This window comes from Cynocephalus volans, chromosome 17 (assembly GCF_027409185.1).
Source record: "Cynocephalus volans isolate mCynVol1 chromosome 17, mCynVol1.pri, whole genome shotgun sequence".
NCBI classification, from domain to species: domain Eukaryota; kingdom Metazoa; phylum Chordata; class Mammalia; order Dermoptera; family Cynocephalidae; genus Cynocephalus; species Cynocephalus volans.
In genome coordinates this window covers 41,299,068-41,322,350 of record NC_084476.1, presented here as the reverse complement: position 1 = coordinate 41,322,350, position 23,283 = coordinate 41,299,068, and the positions used below count along the sequence as shown (strand labels likewise).

General features: G+C 41.2%; 1 protein-coding gene across 1 annotated transcript; it reads right to left on the bottom strand.

The window, feature by feature from the left end:
- Positions 1–19: 19 nt before the first annotated feature.
- On the bottom strand, positions 20–1,021 carry MSMP (microseminoprotein, prostate associated). The gene is made up of 3 exons (XM_063081509.1): positions 892–1,021; positions 564–672; positions 20–200 (listed from the first exon to the last, which is right to left on the bottom strand). The coding sequence occupies exons 1-3, from the start codon at positions 1,019–1,021 to the stop codon at positions 20–22; spliced, it is 420 nt and encodes a 139-aa protein (XP_062937579.1).
- Between the last annotated feature and the right edge of the window lie 22,262 nt (positions 1,022–23,283).

Here is a 23,283-nt window from a genome sequence, read left to right as displayed (position 1 = left end):
GATGGGTGATCAGCTGGGTTTAGCTTGAGTGGGGAGCAGGGGCCCCAGGAACAGGGGTGATAGCTGAGCCCCACTCTGGGTCAGGCCCTCCGCCTTTGCAGGGCAGCCGAGGGTCAGATTTTTGCACCAAGGAGAATTGGCAGGTTCCTGCTTCCAGACGTACCTCACACCCAGCGGGGAAGTCGATGGGATGCTGGGACCTAGGGAACCAAGAATGGGGAAGGAGTCAGCACAGTGAAAGGATACCTTTATCCCTGCCGCCCATTCCCTCTCTCATAGCCTTCCCCCTATATACTCTTTTAATGTCCCCTTGGTCCCCCTAATTAAGCTTTTATCAACCATATAGGGACTTTTTGTTTTACAGCAAGAATATTCTCCCCCTAGATCCACCCTGACCTCCCTCACTTTGTAGTCTGAAACCTTATCTTTCACACTCTTGTTGGTACTTCAGGTTTGGCCAGTCTCATACTTCTGTTCGTTCTCATGTCACAGCAAATTAGTCACTCCATGGCAAACCCTCAGTCACTCAGAGTCATTCCCTCTGGCCATCCTTGGTCACTCACGTGTCACAGCAGCCCACACCAACGGGATGCAGACAGGTGCAATGGAAACAGTCCTTGCGGAGCCAGGACTCACCGAGGGTAAAATATTTTCCCTCATAGTGACAGGGGGCTAGGGAAGAATGGGAAATGTTAGTGGGTGTGGGAGTAATGGTGACAGTTTCTTCTGGTCTGGGGTAGGAGAGAGTAAGTGCACACTACCCCATAGTTAGTCTTTCCTTTTTTATAGCTCAAAGGAATCTGGGTATTCAGACACAGGGTCATCTCTAAGCCCCCCTCCTCCCAACTCCCTCTGCTCTTCATCCTTCCCTAATGCCACACCCCGCTTTACCTTGAGCTTGGAAGTAGCACTTGCTGTGGACTCCTGGATGCTGGAGGAATAGAGACATCACCAAACAGATGATCCCCCAGCCTCCCAGGATCCCTTTGGCCTGTCTAGCCCAGAGCATCCTTAGGGCCATTCCTGCAGCACAGCCCTCTCCGACCCGGCTTGGCTTCTGTCGGGCTACTCTGGTCTCGACTCCTTGGCTTCTCTTTGCTTTGTTCCTTGAGTCTTAGTTTGTCTCTTTCTCCCTTGGGCTCCTGTCTCACACCATCTCCGTGCCCTCTGCTCTCACAGGCTGGGGGTGTTTATAAAGTGAGGACCCTGGCCTCCTGCTGAGTAGAGCTGGAAAAGCTGTAACTCTGTTTCCTGAGATGAGGGCATGAAAACAAGAGGTCTAGCTTTAACAAGCTGTGAGAGCTGATTCATGCCCCGGTACAGCTAGAGGGAGGGAGGTGGACATGGAAGGGGCACTGCACTGGGCATTTCTCCAGCAAGGAGTTGGGAGGGGTAAGGGCCCCAGGTGGTCTCCAGATCTCTTCCCTGACCTGAAGAGAAGGAAGCATTCCGCCACCCCCCCCCCACCCCCCAGCAGGGGTGTGTATGCTGGGATCCCTGCCTGAACCGGAGGGAGGCATTTCCTGGGGATGGCTAATCCTGTGACCCAGCCAAACCGAGGAGCTGCAGTAGGGTGCGACAGCCAGAGGCTCCAGGAGAGCAAGCAGGCACCTGGAGTGGAGAATGTGTTTCTCTTAGACCCCAGAGCAGGGTTTCATTGATGTATCCAAGAAACAGGGCTGCTCCTCAGAGATGGGGGAGAGGGCTTTCTCTTTTCCTCAGGCATCCCAGAGATGTTTAACTCCCTCAAACATAACAGCAGGCACAGGATCGCCCCATACCGGGGGATGGTTCTTACCTCCTTTCACAGAGGAGCATCTCCTCTAAATGCCCTAATGGAATGAATCACTCCAATTTCACAGAGGTACCCCTTCTTTCCTCCTATACATGATGGAATGAGGTTTTAGGAATTTATCCTTCGGCATCCTCCTCTGAGTTTCCCGCAGGTTCTGGAGGACCCCAGCACAGGTGATTAAGAGCATTGGCTGTAGAGACAGACTACTTGGATTCAGATCCTGACTCTAACTTACTAGCTGTGTAACCTTTGGCAAATTACTTCACCTCTCTAAGCCTGTTTCCTCATCTACAAAGGATATAGTAATGCCAACTCACAAGGTTGTTATGAGGATTAAATGAGATAATGCATGTAATGCTCTTAGCACTGTCTCTGGCACATAGGCTTCAGGAAATATTAGCTACAGCAGTTGGTGCTAAAGCTCAGAGACAGAATGGGTGACATCTTTCCTTTGAATGACTGAGCAGCTCTGTGTGCACAGCTGAGGGCTTCTGTTGGGGACTGCTCTCTCCTGGCACAGACTTCTGCCCCTTTCACACTCATGCTCTGTCATCCCTACCACTTCTTCAAAAACAGATATATCCAGGAGCATTTTGGTTTCAATCCTTGTACTGAATTCCGAATGTCTGGTTTGATTCTGAACAGTGTAGCTGATAAACCTGCTTTCCCCAGATCAGTACCATCACCGCTACCCTGGGAAGAGGTGTTTTCTCATCATCCTTACAGCTAACTTTATGACTCCTGCTTTTTCTCATTAGGATTCTGATCCATCTCTTCCCATCCTCACTCATGTGAACTCTCAAGTTCTCCTTTCTGACTACTCTGCAGCCATCTTTTTGGTACTAAGGGCCCTGGTCAAACTGGATTTCTTTTGTTTTTCCACACTTCAAAGACCCATGTTCCAGATATTGCCCTCCTACCCACAGGGCCAATCACTTTGGAATTTGTTCTGGTTTTCCTTCTAAGTCTCCAGTCCCATTTACTCCAAGGCTCACTCCCTGTCATCTAGTGCATCAGATACAACTACTTCTGGCAGACTTTTTCAGAGGGCCACCCTGCCTGTTACCTCTTCACCATTCAGAAATGACTTAGTCAGAGAACCTCAAACTTCCTAGCTGTCCTCTTCCAAGAAGAGAGCTTAGGTGGATTGAGATGCAGAATGTATACCACACGTTTGCCCTAGTAAGGTCTAACACACTTCCCACTTCAGAGGAGTTCCAAGAAAAAAAAAAGGAAAACTCGGTTGAAGCCTACCCTGAGGTAGACTGGTGTGTGGGAGGCCTGGCCTTGGACTGCTCTATTGGTTGGAGCAGGTGTGTTAGGAGGCCTGTCTAGCACAAAGGCCTTGTGAGTGGTCAGTGAGTAGCTCTGCTGCTGCCTTTCTGGGGGAGGGAAGTGGTCAGTGAGCATTTCTGCTGCTGCTCCCTGGAAGTCTGGGCCTTAAGACTACCTTCTGCTCCTGCGACCTGCACCCGTCCCGTCAGGGGGCCGACGTGAGTGGGGAGCGAGAGCCTGACGGTGGTGCTGGAGGTGAAAGGGCCCGGCGGGGACTGGTGTGTGTGAGGTGATAGGGACGGGAGAGGTAGGGGTTAGCCGCCTGTAATGAAGATGAGGTAGGCATACAGACGAGGGGCGGGAGTGGGGGGCTTCTGGAAAGAGGCCAGGCTGAGCCAGGATTCCTCTGCCCGAAGTTGGGGGGCGGCGTGGAGGTGTTGGTCGAACCTGCATGCGCGTCTGCTGGCGTGCGCGCTTCGTGTGTGTGTGTGTGTGTGTGTGCGCGCGCGCGTGTGCATGCAGTGTTAGGTCTCAGTCCTCTGAGTCCTGGGCGAGCGGTGGTTTGGGGCGCCAGCTGCAGGGGGCGCGGCAGTTGGCCTGTGCCGCCTGCGCGGGGACCAGGAAAACATCCGCCGGAGGCTCGGCCGGGCGGCGCTCCAGCAGCTCGGGCAGGTGCGCGGGGTGAGGAAGTGAGCGCATTCCGGCCCCCCGGCCGGCCAGCCCTGCGGTGAGTCACCGCCGACCCTGGCCCGCCCGCCTGTCCGCCGCGCTGCCAGGAGGAAGAGAAGAGCGGCCTTGGTGGGTCGCGGCACGGGGACACTTGGGGGGCCGGAGCCCGGCGAAGGGCGGGGAAGAGCCCGGGAGAGCTTATGGGTGGAGGGGTCTCTGAGGGGGCTTCTGTCTTGGGGTCGCCATGGGCGGGAAACGCAAAACAGACGCTGAATACATAGCGTGTGACTGAATGGAGGCAGGTGGGGAGGCCCAGAAGGGGAAGGGAAGTTCTGTTGATTGGAGTAACAAAGGAAGGAAGTGCACCAAATTAGGCCTTGGAGAAGCTGGAAGGAGCGAGATCCACATCAGGTGGGAGGGTGGAAATGGCCAAACTACACTGTCCAGAGGCCTGTGTAGGCAGTGAAAGGAAGATTTTAGGGAGTAACAGAAGTTAGAGTCATTGTACAGTTGTGGCTAGGTCATCAAAGGCTTTGCCATGGTGAGGAATTCGAATTAGGTAGAATGGAACCAACGTTGGTCGCTGAGCAGGAGGAGTAGAGAGTGGCTTAAAAGCAAGGTTTTCTGTGTCTGGCATTACTGTCTGCCATTCAGTCTTTGCCAAAAAATTAGGCACTGATCTAATTTTTATAGTCATTTAAAATTGCATGACTACATCTGTCAAATTATTTAAGTAATTTTTTTGAATTTTTTAAAATAAAATTTAAAATAAAAATAGAAAAGTTGAAAAAATCTGATTCAATGTTTGACTTAAAACCCAAACAAAGTGAGGCTATCAAGATGAGTTATATGGCGTTGAGTCTTTTCCTTTGTCTTGCTTTTGTGCCATATTTCCCCTCACTAAGTTGACTGAATTCTGTATCAATGCCTCACTGCTATATCAGTAGCATAACACTTCTACTTTTCCTCTCCCTCCTCTTGTCTTTATTTTTAACCTTAACTTTTTTCCACATAGCCCTTTAATCTTCCCTATGTATTCTGAACCAAGTGAAACATTTCTTGGGATGGGAACATTGGGTAACAGTATACAAAGACAAGCGAAACAGTTTTACCATATATGCAAGGTTACTTACTATCTTCTGTGGATGTATATGTAACTATGGAGTTTCTATGTTTATCCTGTGGCTGATAGAGAAAGCTAAAGCTGTTTAATTCAAGGTAGTATTTTTACAACATAGCAACTTATTAGTTTGATTTGTGTTCTAAAATCAACTCTAAAGTGGTATTTGGTATTTGTCTCAGAGACTGACAATAATTCTGTCACAATCCTTACGATTTGTGTTATTGGGCCAAAGGCAAATTGCAAGGATTGGGATCTTTCCAATTTATTTTAAAGATCCTTAAACCCTGCCATTGCCTTTGGTCCCAAACAAAAAGATTTTGGTTAGTTAATGAAAAAAGAAAATAATTTTCTACTTTGGGCCCTGTTGCTTTCTCCTGTGCTGTTTCAGCCCCAGCCCTACCTTATTCCCAATGGCCTTTGCCTTCATTCATTTTTTGCTCTGCTGGGCATCTTTAGAGGAAAACTTCACAGCAACTTCCTCTACTATAAATTTTCCCCTCCCCTCAACTCTACACTTCTGTTTGCCAACATACACCACTACTTCTTCACTGATTTATTTATTTATTTATTTTTTAAAGCCCACAGCCCTTTCTGGCTCTTTTCCATCTTTAACACTCTCTTGTTGAAATCCTCTATTTTTCCTCCCTTCTCTTTGGTACAACTTCAGATTTTTTCAAGGCTAGTCTTTAGTAATTTATTCTGCGTGGTTCACTTCTGCCTTTCTTCCTCTTCTATCATCATTTTCTTATTCTAGACTGTTTATAAACTCCATTATGTTTGCTTTCACCAAAGCTTTAAACTTTTCCTGTGATTAAACATTCTTCCTCTAGATATAGTAAAAGATACTTATGTTTTCATTATTTTTCCTATAAGAAAAAAAGTTCTGAAATTCACATCTACTTCAGTCTCTTCTCCCAAGTTTATACATCCAGACACATGGCATGGCCATTATCATAAAGTCCATTGAGGCACCATTTAAGCTTGTCATTGTGCTAGGCACCATATAGTAAATTTCATAATCCCGGTGCCAGGTTCCTAAATGCTTATAGACAATAGATGCTATCACGTGTGTGCATGAATGTTGTCATGTACACACACACACACACACACACACACACTAAAGTGCACAGATAATAGAACCATGAGCCAATATATGAATAAGTATATATATTCAGTATATTAAGTATAATCGAGGCAAATACATTTTGGGGTGGGGGAAGATGAGGGTGGGTAAATTCATAGCTAGTATAGAAGTTTAACAGTATTCTTTGGCATGCTGTATTCAGACTGGAGAATGATGAGAGAGTCATTCCTATGAAGATCAAGAGACCTCATGAAGCAGGCTAAGTTTCAGGAACTGAGAAAGATAACTTATAAGGCTGTGGAGAATGGCAGGAGGATAGAGGGCCAGAGTTCCAGGAACCTACAATTGCTATGCTCAAACAGCCCAACATTCTGTCAAAGATTATAAAAGATTCTTTGGTTGTGATTGTGATTTCAACTATAGTCAATTTTCCATTAATAACCCATACTGAAGTTTTTCAACCCTGTCTCTGCATCTTTGGAAACATTCTTATTAAATTTTCTTTATTATTTTTTTCTGCTTACAAATTAGTACATTCATGATAGCCCCCACCACCAATAATTAATCCCCAGCTAACCACCATTAATTTTGACTAAATTTCCTATCTTTATATTCTTGCCTTTATCTCATTTGTAAATTGTTCCTTTCCTAAAATTATGGACTTAAAGGTATCTAGTTTTTTAACCAAGTAGCTTTTTGCTGGACTGTCTGTATTGAATGGGTTACTTTTTCTTGAAGTGGAGGCTGCCTATTCTGTTATCTAGCTGTAGTTACTAGAGAGATGGTAAACTGAAATCTGTCTTGCTAATCTACTCCTTTTTTTGCTTACTTCTGCTCTTTGAAACAATATGGAAGAAATCTTTTTCAATGTGGCAGCTCTTTAAAGATTTGAAAAGGGTTTGTTTTTTGTTAGCTAGTCATCTAAGCTTTCTCTTTACTTCAACACTGTCCAATAGAAGTTTTCTGCAATGATGAAAATGTTCTCTACCTGTGTCATTAGCCACATGTGGCTACTGAGCAGTTGGAACACAGTTAGTGAGGTTGAGGAACTGAATTTTAAGTTGTGTTTAATTTGAGTTAATTTAAATTTAAATATCCAGATGAGGCAAGTGGCTACTGTGTTAGACAGTACAGCTCTAAACTCGGATTTAGTACCTTGTCACATGGCTCTTGGTTGCTTCAGAAATGTTATCATACATGGCAAAAACATGTGTAATTGTGCTCTTGGATCTGTCTGGAGGCAGTCTGACATGTCATAACTGCGAAAAAGTCCAACCCAACCCTCAGAGTCCTGGTGAGTAATATCAATTTTTTTGAAGGTTTCTTAGAGGGGATAGAAGATGAGGGTTATATCTCACATCCCATATCCCTAAAGCGGAACTTTTTATTTTTTTTAATTTAAAAAATTTTTTTTATTTTTTAAAAGATGACCAGTAAGGGGATCTTAACCCTTGACTTGGTGGTGTCAGCACCACGCTCACCCAGTGAGCAAACCGGCCATCCCTATATGGGATCCGAACCCGTGGCCTTGGTGTTATCAGCACCGCACTCTCCCGAGTGAGCCACAGGCCGGCCCCTAACGCGGAACTTTTTAAACTGTCTTCATTTAATCTCTTTCCCTAAAGTCTCTCTCCCTAGTGGCTACCATAGTTACTACCAAATCTCTCCCTTCTCTTTCTCCCTCTTTCTCAAATATATCTTTCCTCTTCTTTGAGCCTTCCTCTTTCATTCTCTTTGAGTACCACCATCTGCCCTCTTCCCATTTCAGAGGAGTTCTTAGGTGGGCTCTTGCTTCTCCAGTTTCCCTTCCCTTTCATTATATTTGCTCAGTAAAACCCAGGAGCATTTTATGGGCCCACCTCTTTTGAGGGTGGTTAGGGCTAGAGGGTCATAAATACTTAAAATGATTTTTCTCTCTCACATAATTCCTGACCTCCTTTCAGATATCCTCTTAACTTCTTTTCTCATCTTTGCTGGAGATTCTTTATTCAAGCATTCTTTTGCAGAAGAATCTCTAATGTCTTCTTTTCATTCCAGATCTACACTTGACAATTCCTAAAGCTACTTCTACATAGTTCCTTTATCTGTTTTTTATTTTTTTGTTGTTGTTTTTCACTTTTTGCTTCTATGCTATTTTTAATAGGGTTATCATCTCTTTACCAGTTTTCTAGGCATAAATAGGCTATATCCACTGAGGGAGCAGCATTTATTTCCCACTGCTGTCGCCCACTGCCTCATCCTCCCTTTGTTCTTTTTTTGGCTCACCATTATTATCCGCGCTTACTTGCCTTTACTGTCTATTGTTCTCATCTCCTCCTTACCCATCTCTTTCATGAAATTCACTGTTTAAAAAAAATCATTTCTGGGGGTCTCAAATTTTTTTTCCCGGAGATTTCACATAAGTCTGTACTGTGACCTAAAACTGTATATGTAGAAGTGATTTCCTGGGCATTGAGGGCAATGGGGTTGAGGGGACAGAATATCCTTTAATGCACAGAGTTTCTCAACCTTGGCACTGTTAACATTTTGGGCTAGATACTCCTTTGTTGTGGGGGGTTATCCTATATATTGTAGGATTGTAGGATGTTTAGAAACTCTCCACTAGATGCCAATGGTACCTGCTCAGTTGTGACAACCAAAAATGTCTCCAGACCTTGCCAAATGTCCTAGAGGACAAAATCCACCCCCCTCTACCCCCATCCAATATTGAGAACTGCTGTATGCTAGAATATTAGCTTTCTGAAATTGATTAGATGGTAATACTTTTTCTTCCCAACTGCTGATTTGTTTGCTTAGCCTGGGTTTTAAAGGTATGGTCTTTGACTTACTTAGTAGGAGGTAGCCTCTTAAAACTACAGGTTCCTGAGCAAATTTCTAGACTTACTGAGTCAGAAATGCTGGAGGTGGACTCCAGAGATCTGATTTTTATAAGACATTACCCCCTTACCCCCAACCAGGTAATTCTTATGCCTTAGGCTTGACCCTCCTGTGGCATAACTGCTGCATTACCCACATTTTTTTCCCTGTGAGTCTTCCTGGTATCCCAGCTTTGCTTCCGCTCTTGGCCCCATGCTGCCAACACAAATAGGGAGGCTTCAGGTTACCAGGACAACTGGAGCACAGGAAACCGTAAAGGTTCAGTGCTCCCACAGGCATCACGGACTGTGGCTATGCTGGCTTGCTTTCTCCTTAGGGACTCAGTCGTACTTCCTATTCTCCATCCCCCAAACTACCCAGACTGGCAGATACCCAGGCCCAAGCCACAGACCCCCTGATATCACAGACTTGGTAGTGGAATATGGAATGAGTAGGATGAGCAATGGTGAATGAAGCCTTTGTTCTAACACTGATATTCCATGTCACCTTGGTGGCAATTGAATTTCGTAATTATGAGAATGACATTTCTCTGAGAGTTGGTTAGACTGCAAGCTTTGGAGCCAGGATGCTTCTATTTATATACATTATTTGTACCTGCTTCATTGTACCTCAAGTCTTGGATGTTTTTGCATCCCCAGCTAGATGTTTTCACAATTTGCTTTGGGCCAAAAGGTTTAGCAATCTACTTCTGAAACACTGGGAGCAGATAATGTTTAGCAAGAAAAGAATAGTTACCAAATAATGAATTTGTGTTCCATTTACACATAATTATCAAAGATAGCTGTTTGTTTAAGGAAGATCGTCTGGCCCAATTAAGTTTCTTTAAAGCCATGACTAAGTGAAAATCTACTTATACTTAGATGCTTCAAAATATTGAAGTGATCCAAAACTGGAACAGGTCATCTTCGTGGAACATTCATGACAGGCCAGAGCAAGGGAGAATAAGGGGTAGTAAAGCAGACTTGATAGCTCTTTTCAAAGAGCTGGAGTACTGTCATGTGCAGGAAGGATTAGGCTTGCTTGGTTTAGCTCCAGAAGGTGGAAAACGAACCTTTATTTAGATGACAGTGATAGGGGAACAAATTTTGGCTTATAAGGAAGAACTTTTGAATTTGAGGATCCCAAATTGGAATGAGCTAAATTCTTAGGTAGTAAATTATTTGTGACTGTATTGTTTAGAGTTTAGATTACCATTTGCAAGAGGTTTGGATGAGGTTTTGAACATTAAATTGGTTTTGATCTGTAAGGAGAAGCAGGCAAACTTAGCAAAAGTCAGGTCACCCTTTCTTTCTATTATATGATTCTGTGGCAGCTATTAAAGTCATTACTATTTTTCTAAGCACCTATGCCAAGTATACCCCTTGAGTCATTGAATATTAGAATTGGTAGTAAGGTCTTTAGAGATTTCTCAAATTTTGTTCCTTAGACCTCTGGAGATTTTTCAATAATGCCTGAGAAGTGGCTGAGAGGGGTTATATGAAAAATAGCTGGGGCTCTGAGCCTTTTACCTATGCTTCAGCCAGAACAATCTTGCTTTTACTTGTTTTACAAATTAGATTTGCTTGAAGATTTTTTTCTTTGTTTTTACAGAAAAAAACAAGGTTCTGCTGAAAAAAAAAGTTTAAGGCTCTGATATTCTAAGATCTTCATTTTATTGGCAGGGAAACTGAGATATGGAGTAGGGAAGTATCTTGCCACGGGTCACACAGCTAGTAAATTTCAGAATTAGGATTCAAATCCAGCTCTTCTAATTACAATAATTTATTTCACTCTTCTAGTCTTATCTTCTTATAATTCAGTAAAAGATTCTCTCCATTTCACTGGCCATCACTATAACCCATAATTTTATTTCTTTAGATCTAGTGTTCTGTATTAGCTACTTAACTAGTCTCCTTGCTGTCCAGTCTCTCCTTCTTCTGACCTATAATATATAAACTGTTGCCATTTAATCTTTTTTGAAATACCATCTTCCTCCTGAGGTTTCCCTGCACAAGAACTTTCTCCCTGTTGCCTATAAGAACTTTTCAGCCTGACACTGTTACCACTCTTTAGGATCTTCATTGTTTAGCTGATTGAGAGCCTAAATCCATTCTATTATAGGTAATTAATGGGCTGTGTAATAGGGAGACTAACTGAGTCCCTCCTTTCCCTTTGACTCTAACTTTGGCAGGATTTTCATGTATACAGTTTTAATCAGGCACAGTGAGAAGGTACAAAAGAGATAGAAAGTCACAGCTCATTAAAAACCAAGTTGCATAACAATGTGTGTAATATAATTCTATTTATATCCACATGCATGCAGTTTTTAAAACAAGAAGATGTATAGAAATTGTCTAAAAGAAAATATATCAAACTGATAACTGACATTAACTCTGATGAGAGGGATTGAGAAAAGTGCGGGGGTAGGGAAGGAAGAGGGACTTAAAAATATTTATTTCTTCACTGAGGTGATGACTCACAGTATAAGAGGAAAACCTAAGGCTTGGAACTGACAGATAGAGAAGGTCTTCATAGCAGGAACTGCTCAACTGTCCTGCCTGGCTCCACTGCTAACCATTTCCTTGGTTCTTCTATCACTCTGCTAAAGAAATGGGTAAACTCCCAGCAGATAATTTGATTGGTCAGGTGCCAACCATGGTTCCCTCTGGATGTAGACAGAAAGGATCTGAGGAAAGGATCCCCTAGGAACCCCCTTGGTTTCTGTTGAGGGAGGGCAAGGCTGTACACAGAGTGACTGTACAATTTTACAATTACCAGCATTGTACACAAAGAGGGAGAATTAATTGCCTGAAAGGACATCAGAGTACAGTACTCTTAAGAAAGGGACATGGACTCTGAGGGCTAAAAAAGACAAATGTCCAGTCTACTGAATCCATCTCCCTCCTCTTCTCACTTTACTTCTTTTCTATACCTCGATCCTAGGCCTTTCTCTACTCTTGGTCCAACCTAAGCCCTCTGGTGTGATTTTAACACTTACTGGGGATTGAGAGGCAATGAGTTAAGAGGTAGGGGAGAGAAGAAGAGCAAGGTGGGGTAGGTAGAGAGGGCAGTTAGCAGGTTTTACCTTTGCTTTGTCCCCTTCCTGTGCTTACACAGAAAGCCTTTTCAGTATGTGACAGCTAAAAGTGATCATAATAAATATTTGCAAGTTGAGTCACAAATAAAAACCTTATCCATCTGGCTGTTTTAACAACTTGCTCCTCTGATAGTAGAGCCATTCTTCCCTGTGCCATACAGAGTGTGGCCAAGGGGGCATTTCTGCCCATTTCCTGTGTGTGTATGTGTGTGGGAGGGGTCCTGCTGGTACATATTCCAGATGATTCTCTGCCTTTTTTGGAAGGTCCAGGCCTCGATCAGATTATGTACTAGAAGTGTTCTGTTTTCCCATGAAGGAGATTCTTCTTTTGAAGCATTAACCTTCTAACAAAAAATGGCTTATTTCAACTCTTATCATAGCCTGGTCCTGATTTTTTAAAATTTAACTTAGGTTAATCATGAGAGGGTGTGCAAATACACACTCTAAATCCTGTGGATTGGAAAACCAATTCCCTAACCTATTCCATTTCTACTGGACAGAGAACCCCTTCCTCTGGCATGTTTCAGAAGGCTGATGAAGCAAGGATGATCTTATTCTACTAATGGGCTGATTAACCTCTGTTAAGCCAGCTACTTTTGATAACAATAGTAAAATTGATAAAATAACTCCTTAATTATTTCAAAATAATATTTTTTCAACTTTATTGAAATATAATTTACATTCAAGAAGATGCACCCATTTAAAATGTACAATTCAGTGAGTTTTGATACATGTGCACACCTGTGTAATCATCTCCTCAATCAAGATTTAGACATCTCTGTCATCCCTTCCCCAGATTCCCTTATTATTATTTGCAATCATTCTCCTCTCACCCTACCCCAGATGTCCACTAATCTGATTTCTATCACTATAGATTTGCCTGTTGTAAAGCTGTATATAAATGGAGTCTTTGTCTTCTTTCATTCAGCATATTGTTTTTAATATTTATTTATGTTTTTGTGTATATTAATAGTTTGTCCTTTATTTATTGCTGAGCACTATTTCATTGTATGGATATACCACAATTTGTCTATGCATTCATCTGTTGATGGACATTTGTGCTGCTTTCCACTTTCTGGAAGGTGCTGTGAACATTCATATGCAAGTCTTTTTGTGGACATATGTTTGCATTTTTCTTAGAGAAATACCTAGGGATGAAATCTTAGGACCTGTGGTAAGTGAATGTTTTACTGGATACAGAAAAAAACTGCCAAATTGTTTTCCAAACAGACTGTACAGTCTTACACTTACTAGCATTGTGTGAAAGTTCCAGTTGCTCTGCATCCTTGTCAGCACTTGGTATTGTCAGTTTTAAAAAATATTATTCTAGTAGGTGTATAGTGGTATCTTGTGGTTTTAATTTGCAATTTCTTAATTATTAATGATACTGAGCATCTTTTCATAAGTTTGTTTGCCACCAGTATCTCATATTTGATGAAGTCTATTCAAATTGTTTGCCATTTTAAAAATTGGAACGTTTGGCTTCTTGATATTGAGTTTTAAGGGTTCTTTATATATTCTGGATACAAGACCTTTGTGAGTATATGCATTAAAAATATTTCCCTCCAATTGGTGGCTTGCCTTTTTATTTTTTTATGGTGCCTTTCAAAGAGCAGAAGTTTTAAATTTTGATGAAGTCTTATTTCTTACTTTTTTCTTGTATGGTTAGTGCTTTTTGTGCCCTGCATAAGAAATCTTTGCTTACACCAAGGTCACAAAGATTTTTTCCTATAACTAGAAGTTTTATAGTATTAGCTTTTATGTTTAGGTCTTTTAATGTTTTTGATCCATTTTGATCACCTCCTTAATTTTGTTCTCACTGCACAACCAACACAGTAGGAAAGGAAGAATCTGGAATAAGGATGACTAACTACCCCTCTCAAGAACAGACAGATTGCAGAATAGACATATTAAACTTTTGTTCTGTATATGGTTATCTTCATCTAATATTTATTAAGCATTAACTGCTCATTAGTAAAATATATTTTGGTTACCTACAATGAATCAGGCACTGGAGACATAGTAATGAAAACACTAGAGAATATCCTTCCTCCTGTAGAATTTATATTTAAGGGGGAGAAGATGTGTTTTAGTGAGCATCCATTCTATGAAGTGCTTCAAAAAGTTCATAGAAAAATAGAATTAAAAGATAATACAAATCTTTCCGTGAACTTTTTGAAGTGCCCTTGTGGTAAAGTCAAGAAAATGTTACTAACGCTATTTGTAATTCTCCAAATCTTCAATTGAAGGAAGGATTTCAGATCATTGGTAATCTACTTAATCTTATTATATGATAGAGCAGGAACCTCTTTCCACAAAGGTCACTGATCTGTAGGAAAGGGGGAATCTTGGGCTGCCTACAGCCAACTATAATGCAATGAGTACAGGATGGAGAATCATATTAAGTGATTTCATGCTGCTGTTACTATTGAGGTATAATGACCAGACTTAATGTTCTCTTCTTTGATTTAAACAGAATAGTTTGCTTTTTGTTTTCAAGAATGTGTTTTTGCTAATACTATCTTCAGAGAAATTCTAGAGCTCTTTCCTGATAGCCAGAGGACCAAATATCTCCTATAACTAACCATTCACATGCTCCAGCTCTGCTGCGGTAGAGTGAGGGAGATGGAGAATTCATGGATGACTGAGGTTATTGGCTTGAGCATCTAGATGGATGGTGGTGTCCTTTACCAACTAAAATGGGGTGGGAAGATGTTTGGGGGGGAAATCATGTGTCTGGTTTTGGATGTTGAGTTTGAAGTGCAACACTGAGTGAAGAGATCCAGTAGGCAATTGGATATATAATTTTAGAGCTGACAGAAATGGACTGGTGGTTCTTTCTTGGTATGTAGAAATGGTGATTTGAGTTATGAGCATAGATATAATTGTAGGAAGAGAGTTGAGTGGAGAAAAAAGAAGATCTAGAACAGAGCATTGAGGAATACCAATCAACCAAAGGGCAGGTAGAGAGGAAGAGTTGATAAACTGAGAAAGAGCTGTCAGGTGGTTGGATAGTGTGGTGTCACAGAAGATGTACCACTACAGTCAGCTGTTGAGAAATGTCAGAGTGTTTGGCTGGACTCCTAGTGGTGCCAAATTTACCTATAATACTCGATGGACTGGATGGGCTACAGAGGATCAGAGCACACCTGGATCTCCCAGCCTACCCTAAGTATCTCCCTAATAACACTGCGGCCTTTTACCCGTCAAATCTGAAGAAAACCTGGACTCCAGGAAGTAGAGGGGTTCAGAGGAAGGAGAAGGTGCCTACACTGGTGTATTATCTTCAAGGATTTGTCTTTAATCTGGTAAGGTTCAGTAGGGTTGGAGCAAATCCCAGGCTATGGACCTGAACCATCCCACAAATTTTGTTGCCCTCCTGCCATTTCTTGGAAACTGATCTTCACTCTTTTTTCTGTCTTTGCCACTCTGATTCACATATTCAATTGATTCCCCTTGGCTCTTGATCTTAGTTTAATTTGGCTAGCTTTCCTTTTCTGCGGAGTAACTTCCATATATAAATATTTATAATAACCCCTCTGCTTGGCTGGCAAGCGCCAGAACCTGCGTCCTTATGCATTGCTCTAATAAGCAGTCACCACAGAGCACGGCCCAGATTTATAGGCCTAGAGACTGTGTAGATGCTTCTTTACCCCTTTTGGAGGTGTTAGTAGTACTGAGCCTTGGAAGTTCTGTTCTTCTCCCAAACCATCTTCTTCTCTCCTGTTTTGCTTGTCTGAAGATATTTGTTAGGTAGATATTAAGGCTGGTTCTACCCTTCAGTGAGTGTTGACTAAAAATTAGCCCCAAATTTCTGCCTTTTATTCCAAAAGTCTGTAATTTCTATGTTCTGCGTATTGGGTCTGAGGGATGTCTCTAGCTCTTAGCTTATTTCAGAACCTGTGATTAATATACCCTGAGTCCAAATAATGAATCTGCAATCCCAGTGGTGATTTGTAGTTTCTGTACAGAAGTTTAAGGGCAGAAATCTGATCGGAAGGGGAGGGAGATAGTTGGAAGATTTGCCTTGGAGCTGAGTCCATAAAAGTAATGTGACCAGCTGACTAGGACTGACTGCCATAAAAATAAAAAACAAAGATGTGATTAGTAAAAATGTGTATTTCATTCACATAAGTATGTTTTATAAATATAGAATCTAGGACTTTTTTTTTTTAACCTTCCATTGGCCAATATTACATTTCCTTAGTTTCTTCCTTTCCCAAACAAGGTACAACACCATTAACCTGAGAATTTTAAATACGTGCTTTGCTGACCTTTTTCTATTTACATATTTTTTCTTTCAGGGTGGGGGTTGTTTTCTGGGAGAGGGGAAGGAGTTCACTGCCACTGATGCCAACAGTTCTTCCTCAAACCCTCCAAGCAATCTTTTCCTTGGGAAGTTGTACTGTAAAATTCTAATCATTGCTGTTGTGCAATATCAAAATACCTTATATATGTAGCAACAACAGCACTCATGCCACACCCAGTGAAACAAGGTCATTTTCTACCAGCAGTTATGTGCATTGAAGTGATAGGTGATGCCATGATTGTGGATGAACTCACCAAGGAAATGAGTCTGGAAGGAAGAATGTAGACATCTTAGAACTAGAGCTTAAGGGAAAAGCCCGCAGTTCGGAAAAGGAAGAGGATCTTCACCATGGTGAGAAATCAGTTGGACACTGAAATGGAATGATGACTAGGAGTATGAGGTGTCATAGATGCCATGATAAGAGTTTTAAGGAGGTGACAGTCAGTGTCAAATGTGATTGAGATATAACTGGAGGAACTTACTGTCATCTGTAAACTAGTAGCTTTACTGTGTTCTTCCTCATCTAGATCATTTATAAAATTTTTACACTAGATTATTCAATTCTACTCAACAAGTATTTATTGAGCTGAATACTAACTGGTGGGGTGGTATAAAAGAGATATAAAGTTATGTTTTAAGGTAATATATCTTTATAAACAAATACATTGGTAATTTATACATAAAAACTCTATCAATTTTTGCTGCTATACTTGTTAAATGGAAACTACAGACCTATTTCAGTGATATTTTAAAAAACTCTTGAGCTGGTCAGTTAGCTCAGTTGGTTAGAGCACAACCTTGTAACACCAAGATCAAGGGCTTGGATCCCCTTACTGTCCAGCTGCCAAAAGAACCCCAAACAAACACAACTCTTGGTATTCTTTCATCCATGTGATACCTTTAAAAAAACCCTCATATAATTTTTCTTCTTACAAAAGTAATACATAATAATTGAAAATAATATTCTAACCCATACTATGCTCAAGTGTTAGCCACTTTTAATATTTTGATTTATACTCTTCCAGATTTCTACTACGTATGTGTGTGTGTATATTTTTAATAAAAGTGGGCTTGTTCCATACATTTTTCATCCTTCTATTTTTACTTAATGAAGTATGGTGAACAATCTTTGATATCATGCATCTCTGTAACAATGTTTTCTGGGCTGCTTGGATTTTAATGTATGGGTGTAACATAATTTAATTATACAATGCCCTATTAGAAATTTATATCATTCCTAATTTTTCATTATTATAAGCAGTGCTGTGATGAGTGTCTTTGAGGCTAAATCTATGACTGTTTTCTTTAGCTAAATTCTTGAAGTGGAATTGATGGGTTAATAGTAAAACTGTTTTAAAGGCCTTTGCTAGAGATTGCCAAGTTGCTCTCTAAAGCTGTACTGGATTGTGCTCTCACTAGCAGTGTATGAGGGTATCATTTTCCTGTATATTTGCTAGCATTAGGTATTATTATTCCTAAAAATCTTTTTTATGGGTGTAAAAAGAGTCCTTCATTGTTATTTCAAATTTATAGCCACTTTAAAAAAAAAAGTATTTATTGGTGGCAAACATTTGTTTTTTGAAGATAAATTTTGTTAAAACAGCCAAAAATTATTTTAAATTGGTTGAATGAAGTGATGATTAATCTGGATAATGTTTTCAATTGAATGTAGATGTAACTCTGAAATGGTCTATCCCAGTTCTATCACTTACTAACTGTATACCTCACCACCAGCAGGTGACCCTACATATCCTCTTGCTCTTCTAGAGAAACCCCTTAGGGCCAACACCCCAGCACACCTTTCCTTCTAAGGCACACGGCCCCTTCTGGGCCCGTGTGAAACTTAAGAATCTCTTTTTGCCACTCTTGGGTCCTCAGGAGACTCAGCCCCCAGCATAGAAGCATATGTACCCATTCCTGAGAGGCTGACTATGGGGGTCTGGACAGGGCAGGCTGCACAGTTCCATCCCTGGGTGGCTCAGTAAGCAAACTAAGTGTGCCCTAAGGCACCAGCAAAGCAGATGTATCAATTAGATTTGGAGGAAAATATTTTGATATATATTTTAAAACATGAAAGTAGTTACTATGGAAAAACATCAGAATTTACTGTATCTCTTTACACTTATTTTAGTTTAGGATTGATTTCATTTTTTATTTATTTTTTGGAGGAAGGGAGTACCATAATCGTTTCAGTGTTTCGGGTTTTTATACAGGTCCATTCTACTTTTTGACTCATCCCAGATTTTAAGGGGGATTCAGTCATGTTCTCATCCTTGTCAGCAGCCCCTTCCTCATATTATCCTGAGGATGGAGGAGCAGGAAATCCATGATGTTCTTTTTTCTCTCTTTTTCTCAAATGCGTGTCCTCTTGGGAGGAGAGGGAAATTAATTATGTCCTTTCACTCCTCTGTATAACTCGGTCTGGACTCACACCAATAGCAGTGAACTTTGAACTTAGCAATTTTGGAGCCAGGTCTTTGCTCTCAATACAGCAAATTGTGTGTGTGTGTGTGTGTGTGTGTGTGTATACACACACACACACATACATAGATACGTATATATACACACACATATATACATATATATGTATATATATACACACACACAGCAAAATACATGTATAATTTGCAGGGGGTGGGTAGGCATCACAGGGATCAAACCTTGGACCTTGGTGTTACAAACACCACACTCTAGTCAACTGAGCTAAGCAGCTAGCCCAGCAAATTTGTATTTGGTTTAACTGCCAGATTTAGGTTCCAATCAGGGAAACAGAAATCTCTGTAAGTATTTATTTATTTATTTATTTTTGTCCTTTTTTCGTGACCGGCACTCAGCCAGTGAGTGCACCGGGCAGTCCTATATAGGATCCGAACCCGCGGCGGAAGCGTTGCAGCGCTCCCAGCGCCGCACTCTACCAAGTGCGCCACGGGCTCGGCCCCTCTGTAAGTATTTAAACCAGAGGGAATTTAATCCAGAGAACTGGCTAGTTGTAAAAATGATGGAAGACCTGAGAAGCCATTCAGGGGAAGGTGAGGCAATCCAGAAATTAGCATTAGCAGGAGTCTTCTATCATTCCTAGGCTGAAAAAAGGAGAGGAAGCTTGGGGCCAGGATAATTTAGAAGCTAGAACTTTGGAAGGCCTATCCAAGGCAAGCTGGAGCCAAAGAACTTCTGTCTGAGATGCTGGCCAAGGCTGAGAGAGAAGGGGAAGAAATACTCTGGCTTCTCCCTTCCTTTTGCCTCCCAGTCTTCTGCCAGTGCTTCCCATTGAATTCATCAGGAAGTCATCTGACATGGGAGCCAGGGATTCAGTCTGTGAGGGTCAGAGCCAGCCAGTGGGAGTGGGATGGGGCACAGTCATTTACTACTTCATATAATTACTCTGCCACATAAACTTACTTTTGTCTCTTCCTAGTTATTACACTTCTCAAGGGTGGGCAGAGCAGGAAATTATATTCTGTTTTCTCTTTGTATCCTCTGAAGGCCCCTCAATAAATATTTGTTATATTGAACTTAATTTAACAGTTTCTCTTTGGTCATGTATCACTGATCATCTCCTCTTATTAGACTTTTTAGTGAAGAGATGAAAAATTTGGAAACTTTTACACAGTATTATAAAAGTAAGCAGACTCTTTTATTTTTTGACTGGTAAGGGGATCTTAACCCTCTGCACGGTGTTGTCTGCACCACACTCAGCCAGTGAGCACACCGGCCATCCCTATATAAGATCCGAACCTGCGGCCTCGGCGCTAGCAGAGCTGCAGTCTTCCAAGTGAGCCACCAGGCTGATTCAAGCAGACTCTTTTTTAAAAAAATTTTATCCTTCCAGAGATGACCTCAAACTACTGATGGTGGAATCTAGTTCATTTTTGGATAGGAAAGACCCGTAATAATTACCATAATAATTAACATTTATATAATGCTTTACAATATACAAGGTGCTTTTACATTTATTTGCATTGTAAATAGGTTTTAATCTGGGGATCCTGGAATCTGTTTATTTGAACTCTGTCAAGTTAATTTAAAGCCTAGAAGTGAGAGAAAAACATTAGGGTTTTTTTTCTGTTTTCTTCTGAACAACAGATAATGGGAAAACTTATGTGACCTTTTTGTTAGACGGTATAGTTGCTGTCAGTAGTGGGTGGGAGATGTTCTCAGCTGTCACTTGGTGGGAGGGGCTGGCATCACATTGCCAACTCTTTTTTCTTCTCTCTGTGACCTAGCAGGTGTTTGAGGACAGTGACTGAACTCATCTACTCACATGGAATCTTTGCAGTGACATAGATCATGCCTGTTGTTTTTAGAGCCCTATCCTCATCGGAATAAATATTTTATTTGTTTTATTTTAAAATTATCACTCTTAGGTGCCAGCCTGTGGTTCACTCAGGAGAGTGTGGTGCTGATAACACCAAGGCTGTGGGTTTGGATCCCATATAGGGATGGCCGGTTAGCTCGCTGGGTGAGCATGGTGCTGACAACACCAAGTCAAGGGTTAAGATCCCCTTACCGGTCATCTTTTAAGAAAAAAAAAAAAAAATTATCACTCTTGGCCCTCAAGGAAGAGTCTAAGTTGGCCTTACAGTTCATCTTGTCTTGTGTTTGGACAAGATTTGCTTTGTGGAAAATCAAAATAATTGAATTTATTGTTGGTCCAGCGATACCCCAATCAATCTTAGCCTTGTTTTTATGACATTATATATGAAATTATCTAAATCATGTTTTGTGGAGGTTTTTTGGGGGGGGCTGGCATTCCTATTTCTTGTAAAATGTTATAGTCCCAATTCTTTAGATCTAATAATCTTGGATTACACTTTCTGTAATACTTCATTATTATCTTTTGGTCCCAAATTACTTGTTTTCAGAAAAACCCTGTTAGCTCTGAGGCCACCATTCTGCCCTCTGATGTTTTTAATCTCCCTGGTGCAGCTATGAAGGATCATCATGTGGGTTTATCTATTTAAGGAAATTCCGTCTTTCCCTTTGAGATCCCATTGCCTTCCTTTAAAACATTCAAAATATCACGTACCCTATATCAAGTATATTTTTATACTTTCTTGTTTATGATTAATATTAATTTTTAATTAAAAAATTTGAATAGGTAATACTTGCACACATATTACCAAATTAAAGAAATACAAAATGATAAATAATGAAAAAACTCTCTCTCCCATCTTGTCCCTCAGATACCTCATTCCCCTTCAGGTAGCTAATCGATGTTACCAGTTTCTAGTCCAACATCTACATTTTAAGGTATAATCAAATTTCTGGCCCCTTCTCTGAAGTCCCTCAATTATTAATCATATTTACTATGTAGTAGGATATATCATGACATAATACTGAAAAATAAGTTGAGTATATAAAAATGGTCAAGCAATCAGAACACTCTGGATTAGAACATTGCCTTTAGGGCTGAGCCCGTGGCGCACTCGGTAGCGTGCTGCGCTAGCAGCGCGGCGACGCTCCCGCCGCCGCGGGTTCAGATCCTATATAAGGATGATCGGTGCACTCCCTGGCTGAGCGCCAGTCACCGGAAAAAAAAAAAAAAAAAAAAAACATTGCCTTTAGAAAACTGGTGTCTGGCATGGACTGCCTTTGGTTGTCTGCGTGTCCCTGAATGCCCGAGCTTCCTTCCAGGCATTTGCTTTGCCAGTTTAAATACCCACTCTCTCTTCCCACATATGCAAATGATGAACTGCCGCCTTCCTGCTTGCTTTCTCTCAGCCTGAGGCTTGTTAATCTAGGGTCCTTTGGCCCCTTAGAGGGTTTCAGAGGATCCTGGATCCATGTGCACTTGAAATGATATGCAAACTTTTGGTGTAATATGCATATGTGCCTTTTTTTTTTTTTTAATGTAGAGAAAGTAGACATGGCTTTAACCTGATGTTCTATCCCCAGCCTGTCTCTGTCTTCTTGTTTATTCTGCCTGAACCTTCAACTCTTGGTTCTTTCTCTGACTCAGATGATCTTGCCTCTTTGTCTGTTTCTGTTGCTTATAAGAAAATATCTGAAAGTGGGTGGTTTATAAAGAAAATGAAATTTATTGCTTACAGTTTCTAAGACTAGGAAGTCTAAAGTCTAGGGCACACAGCTGGTGAAGGTCTTGGTGGTGGTGACAGTGATGGCAGGGTATCACATTGCAGAAATGGGGGAGAGAGACAGACTCTTTATGCTCCTTTTATTTATATTTATTTATTTATTTAAAAGATGACCGGTAAGGGGATCTTAATCCTTGGCTTAGTGTTGTCAGCACTGTGCTCTTCCAAGTGAGAGAACCAACCATCCCTATATAGGGATCTGAACCTGTGGCCTTGGTGTTATCAGCACCACACTCTCCCAAGTGAGCCACGGGCCAGCCCTTCATGTTCCCCTTTTAAAACCCTCCAAACCATGCCCATGACCAGCATTTTAAAAAAAATTTAATTTATCAATATACAATGTAGTTGATTTTTGTGTCCCTTTACCAGTTCTTCTTTCCTCCCTCCCTCTCTCCCCTCCCCCCATCGACATCATATCTGTTCACTTGTCTTAACAAGTTCAAGGAATTGTTGTGATTGTTGTGTCTCCTTTCCCCCTCCAATGTTTATTTGTTTATATATTTATTTATTTATTTATAGCTCCTACAAATAAGTGAGAACATGTAGTATTTCTCTTTCTGTGCCTGACTTATTTCACTTAATATAATTTTCTCTAAGTCCATCCATGTTGCTGTGAATGGTAGTATTTCATTCTTTCATATAGCAGAGTAGTATTCCATTGTGTAGCTATACCACATTTTCCGTATCCACTCATCTGATGATGGACATTTGGGCTAGTCCAATTCTTGGCTATTGTAAAGAGTGCTGCAATGAACACTGGGGAACAGGTATACCTTCGACTTGATGATTTCCATTCTTCTGGGTATATTCCCAGCAGTGGGATAGCTGGGTCATATGGTAGATCTATCTGTAATTGTTTGAGGAACCTCCATACCATTTTCCATAAAGGCTGCACTATTTTGCAGTCCCACCAACAATGTATGAGAGTTCCTTTTTCTCCGCAACCTTGCCAGCATTTATCATTCAGTGTTTTGTATATT

What these genes read in the sequence shown, in the direction of transcription:
- MSMP (XM_063081509.1), bottom strand. Translation starts at nt 1,021, where the DNA reads ATGGCCCTAAGGATGCTCTGGGCTAGACAGGCCAAAGGGATCCTGGGA. An exon ending in GTGCTACTTCCAAGCTCAAG is followed by an intron (nt 673 to 891) that starts GTAAAGCGGGGT and finishes ATTCTTCCCTAG; the next exon opens with CCCCCTGTCACTATGAGGGA. An exon ending in GGTGTGGGCTGCTGTGACAC is followed by an intron (nt 201 to 563) that starts GTGAGTGACCAA and finishes TTGGTTCCCTAG; the next exon opens with GTCCCAGCATCCCATCGACT.